Source organism: Rhyacophila brunnea, unplaced genomic scaffold, assembly GCF_057557595.1.
Source record: "Rhyacophila brunnea isolate RB1 unplaced genomic scaffold, BYU_Rbru_1.0 scaffold_10, whole genome shotgun sequence".
NCBI classification, from domain to species: Eukaryota; Metazoa; Arthropoda; class Insecta; order Trichoptera; family Rhyacophilidae; genus Rhyacophila; species Rhyacophila brunnea.
Genome location: NW_028232752.1, coordinates 29,953,083 through 29,959,082, shown reverse-complemented (window position 1 = coordinate 29,959,082; position 6,000 = coordinate 29,953,083). Strand labels below are relative to the sequence as shown.

The following is a 6,000-nucleotide window of genomic DNA, read 5'->3' as shown; positions in this document are numbered from 1 at the left end:
GATAGAAACACTCTAAGCTAAGGCTGCAGACACACAGTATTGCAGTCGACGTGCTTAGACATCTGTTGACGTTTTATTTGATTCTAATTAAGATTAAAATCACCAATTTCATCTGTTTTATCTAATTTGGTGATTCTAATTGGATGCAATTGGAATCAAATATGACCTGCGTAAACGCACGTCTACGGCATTACCGCGTGTCTGCGCCATAAGCGGCATATTATGGATATAATATTATTTCAGTGCTCGAAACGGACCGGAGCGCACCAGAGCGCCGTTCCGGTTCGTGAAATCTATAAAATTATAGCTCCGTCTCGTGGACAAAATAATTTGACCGTCTGAGCTAGATATGCCATATAACAAAAAATCTATCATATTTATGTTTATAAAATACTCATAAAGTTTGATAAACATGTTAATATCCTCAGAAAATTTTCGAGCGCTCCGGTTCGTAAACTTTTCCATTTCGAGCGCTGTATTATTTATGGTATGTATGTATTACTACGTTTATTTAACTAACGACAGAAATCGAGAAGAATATAGATCTAATATTACTAGTGTTAAGGAGTCGTCCATATATGATGTGATGACCTAGGGAGAAAATGGTATGATATAATGTTTGACGAATGAGTTAAGTAGGGGGTGGTTTGTTTAAAATGGGACGTCATAATTATCAAACAAAATATAAACTCATTTTTCATATGATGAGAATAAAATATAATACTGAAGTCGACAATGGCGGGTCAAAAATAACGAAAATCGTGTGATGCAATTTATGGATGACCCCTAAGTAGATACAGTCAAAACGTTGCATACAATTATTATTATGAACGAATTATTAATGTCGGTAAATTTGTTTACGATTTTTAATATTGTTGATTCGTGAAGTAAGTATGCGTTTAACGCATATGAAAAACGTAGACGAATCACTTGCGTTTGAAACGTGCATAGATCGAATGCGTTAAACGCAGACGTTAAAGTAGTAGAGGTTGAGGCTCTATAGGAGATATAGTGAGAAAACTTAATTTTCGTTTCTTAAATTTTTTTCGGAAAATTTTGTAAATGAGATACACTCAACATTTCGAAAAAAATTCACTTAATATTATAATGTACATTGAATATAGTATAATCCATGATATCTATAAAATATAAATCTAAAAATCAAAAAAATACTTATCAATGCAATAGTCTCGACTATTAGTTATTCTGAACGTTAAAATTTTCCCTTGCGTTTCTCTTTCCTTACATTAAAACACATCTCCGGAATTCTCGGAAACCAATCTTGAACTCTCAAGAATCAAAAATATTTCTTAATTCTCGATTCTAGAAAATAAAGTTGTGGAGAAATCACAAGTTCTATTTATAAGTAGATACAATAATTCATACTGCTAGATTGCCTATTAAAAAAATCATTATTGGTAGTATCTAACTGCAGTCCACATTAAAAAAATTAAATCATTATATTGGGTGGCTTAAGTTGTGATTATATTAATAATTATGCTGCACGTCGCGTACTATAACGTGACGTCACAGTAAGCTGCCGCTGTAATGTCATTTTTCTTGGTATTTAAAATGTTATCAAACTAATGCTTCCATCCCGTAGTACATTATGAACCTTTAAACGAACATTGTCAGATAGAAAAATCTGTCGAAATCACCAGAACAACAATGAGGTCACCTCAAGTTGTATCGCACTGCATTGACACCTGCATGACTCAATGAACGTGTTTATCATTTTCTACATGCCTACACATTTTCGACTCATGTCAAAATCGCGTGTTTTTAGCGGTTAGCACTATGTATATTAAATAAGAATGTATTCTATTATCTATGGTCTATAGGTTACGTTATGTTCAACATATTATTTATGGATATAATATCGCAAGTAATTTTAACATACGCACACGTAGAAACTGTTAAAATTAATTGAAATTAGCATGAATAATAATTCAAAATACAAATACATTAGAGTTGGCACTCTCCATCACAGAATTTAGAGGGATGGTGATCGTTCAAAATATTCTGTAAAATGACGAAACTGTAGACTAAATTTGTCGCCGTGAGAGCGTGACAGTACGCGACGTGTATCTCAATATAATTACAACTTTATAAGCACCGATTTATAACCGTGACTGTATCTACTATCACATCCGTTTAATAATTTTCTTCGTCATTCAACAAAATATTTATAATAATGTCACTTTTCCAGGTAACGAAAGTTAAAAACTGATACAGAAATTATACTAATTTTTTTTTATTGCTACGTTGGAGGAACCCATCCTCCAAAAGCTCTTTCCAGCTCTTTGCAGACGGCGATCGTCAAGTGATCTTGGCCAGGTCCTGCGATGACTTGGATTCCCACCGGCATACCGCGCGACGTCAATCCCAGTGGACAATGTGTGGCTGGAAAGCCGAGGCTGTTGAAGAGCATCGTGTATGGAATGTTCAAAAGTCTGCGGACATAGTCCCCGTGAAAGTTGGCGGTGTATGGCAGGGTTGGATACAAGAATACGCCGTCCAGTTGCAGCAAGTCCTGCAAAAAAGAACCTGTTATGAATAATTTGCAATGTTAAATAAAAAAGCAGAAAAACTAATAGGCTATAATTATTATTTATTTATAACCAAAGTCATTTAGGTCTAAAATAAATACATATCGTATAACGAAATAGCATCTCGATTCTGTAAAGTTTTATTATTCCATATCATTTTATGCGTATTTTATTATTAAAATGTAGTTTAATATGCTATCTACATGGGTAGTCAACCTGGTCCCTACCGCCCACTAGTGGGCGTTCCAGCTTTCATGGTGGCCGGTAGGGGTTTTAAAAACATACGATAGTGGTGGATATGAAAACCTATGGCAAAATAAAGAAATGCCTGTCTGCCGATATTCAGTTTATTACCTTTCCCTTCCTCATATCTTGTGGAATCAGGGTTAGTGCTGTTAATCATATTATGACCAAAGAAAGAAACCGCTTAAATATTTTCGAAAGAGGAGACCTTCGTTAATTTTGTTCCTCACAAAAATTGAGCCAGATATCCAGTATTTAGTTTTCACAGCATCAGCCTCAGGGATCTCATTAATAATTTAATTAATTAAATGCGATTTTATCAGACTTCATGCTTCTATCTATGCAAAGTATACATAAAAATATAGATTTAACTACAGTAATTAGTTATTATTATATGCTTTAACTTGCTGTATATTTTATAAAGTAAAGTTACTTCCCTACTTTATAAATCACCATTATTGTGAAACTAACTAGTTAAACTATAAAACTAGTTAACAGAGGTACAAAAGTGGGTGGTAGGTATAAAAAGGTTGACTACCCCTGATATAGAATGTGTTAAGCTAAAATTACACTGGCGGACTCTAACGCCGACCATCCGCCCCGAGCGTGAAACGCACAGTAATCTTCAAACCAACTGTCAATAATTATTGTGTCGTGCGCAAAAAAATAGGAATTATTCAAGGCCTGAAGAAAAACCATAATTACGAGTGAGAAAGCATTCGGCACGCTTCTATCTCCGCAATATGCGTTGGAGTAAATTTCGACGGCTGAATTACTTAAGAGCATACTTCAGTGAAACGGCAAATAATTTTCAGCAATAGGTGGGATGTAATTTTGCATGCGTTTCCAGTCAGAAAGCGATAGTCGACCTGTTCGCACGTCAATTTGTTTTGTGATGGCGACGGAGGAATTAATTAAATGATGACATGAAATTTAAAAGATGGCTAAAAAATATTACGTATTTACTCGAAAAACAAAACATGTCAATGAATATATTATTATTATTACTTAAATAACAATAACCATAACAATAAATGGACGCATGTTGAATTTTTATGACAAATTATGTTTTGTTCGTCACGCGTCGTTTGCAAAATCTGTGCGTTTCGTAGTCACGATCGTTTTAGACCGTGCCTCAGCTGAAGTATAGCCTTAAATATTTTTGTACACGTCGCTGGTAAATATTGATTTGGATGACTACAGTCATTTAATAGTATTAGATACAATGTTAGTGGTAATTATTTTTAGTTAATTTATTATGAAATATGGTTAATTATGTTGTATTTAAATTTGGTAGCCGTACTGAGAAGCAACATGATGGTACCTATAACGTTTCCTAGTTAAGTTAATAATAATAAAAATGAGTTTTTATTGTACGTTATACGCAAGAAACACGGCTTCATTTTGCCGAACAATACCCACTCTCTTTATAATATTACTCTTTGGTCACTGCAAAGTAAGTTGGTATACTGTGAAACTGATTTCTCAATTTAATTATACCCACCAATCGGGCAGGATTTATAAGCTCCCCTATTAATCCGTATACACCTACGATGGTCGAGCGATTACCGTATCGGCTTATAATGGCGTAGATTCTGGGTCTGGAAAATTCTTATGTCATTTTTCAATGTGTTGAACATAATAACTTTTCTCGTAAAAACAAAAATCTGTTAATGAAACCTACACATTTTCTTAGGGTCGGAAATGGTTAAAGGAAAAACAACAACCAAATCGGTGTTAAAATGCCAACTTCGCAAAAGAGATGTACCAGAAGAATAACAATTTTTATTTACCATAAACTCCTTTCGAATTTTCAGATTCATTTCAGCAACCTTTGTGTAGTAGCTCTCGGGAATACTTTGTGCGATTTTCTTGAGGACGCCATACCCAACGCAAGAGAGGAGTGACTTTGAGCATCCGAATATCTTCTTCAGGACTTCTGGCCACACTGATCTCCACTCTGTGAAATCCTCGTTCTTCGAAAATATCGTGATGAGTCCATCAATCTTCAGTAGCGAGAGGCTGGCTGTTTCAAATCCATATTCCATGTGGTCGAGTTTAACCTACAATTAAATATGAAAATTGTATTAAAAATTGATATCCACAATATAGAGTAAACAGAATTTCAAACAGGACTTAATTTGTCATTGGAATCTAGGATTTTAGGTACATTCAGTAACATATCATGGAGGGAAATGAATAAAGTAGATCCTTGTTAGGGGTGGAACAAAGAAAAGAATGAACATAATACAATTTTTGGGGAAAAGTTTAGTAGAAATGCTTGTTAGAAGTATAAATATTGTTTAATATTGACTCTATACTTTGAAACCGTCTACATTAGAGATAACAATACCGGTAGGTATTTTAAAAACGGTGTGTCAGAATTTTTCGATGCCGAAATACCGGTTTTAATAATCAGACAATATCGATATATTCGGTATTGACAGTGAAAACAAAATGTATTAATTAACATAAAAGTCTTCACAGGACTGTATTTTTGTCAGATTACGCGATGTCTGGTTTACTTTTGTGGGCCTTCATGGTCCTTGGTGACCAGCAGTGACACATACTATTCAATATTAATATTTTAAAGAGATTTTTACATACTTATATTATACTTGTTGGTAGATACTTCTATTTTCCAATTATTTTACGAATACCGGAATTCAATAGAAAATACTGAAAGACCGGTATTGACATTTTCATTCGGTATTGTAATCCCTAGTCTATATAGTATATATATTTAATAAAATATTATGTCAATTTGATGCAACCGCGGGAACGAACCTGTGACCCACAGGCTAGGTACGCATTGGATACACTTACGGAATATCGACCAGTATATTATGTATGTGTAGGTTTTTATAAATTTAACAGACACCAATCAATGGTATAATAGGTAGCATGGCCCCCACAAGGTGGGGGCTGACAGGACTCTAGCCTGGGGGCCCGGCGAGGCCAGTTGACCAGATAAGTGAGATAAACACAGCACAAATTTGCTTTAATAGTAAAAAAAAGTCGCCTGCGGGGCTATTTTCCTTCAATAATGTTATTACTTAAAATTATATGGTTGTACGATAAAATATTTAATTGTGTATCGACACTCGACAACTCCTTAATTCAAATGGATATATTAAAATATACAACAAAAAACACTAAATATACACATTAATTTTACGCGTCCACCATTTGGAAAACGCTACTGTAG

General features: G+C 34.3%; 1 protein-coding gene across 1 annotated transcript in view; it reads right to left on the bottom strand.

Annotated features, from left to right (window-relative positions):
- Positions 1 to 1,379: 1,379 nt before the first annotated feature.
- The window catches only part of LOC147079077 (fatty-acid amide hydrolase 2-like), a 65,606-nt gene continuing 60,985 nt past the window's right edge, over positions 1,380 to 6,000 (bottom strand). Inside the window, exons 6-7 of the mRNA XM_085948836.1 lie at positions 4,586 to 4,855; positions 1,380 to 2,533 (exon numbers count right to left, since the gene is read on the bottom strand). Coding sequence (XP_085804962.1) covers positions 2,261 to 2,533; positions 4,586 to 4,855 — 543 coding nt within the window. The 3' untranslated portion in view covers positions 1,380 to 2,260. The remainder of the gene's footprint in view (positions 2,534 to 4,585; positions 4,856 to 6,000) is intronic.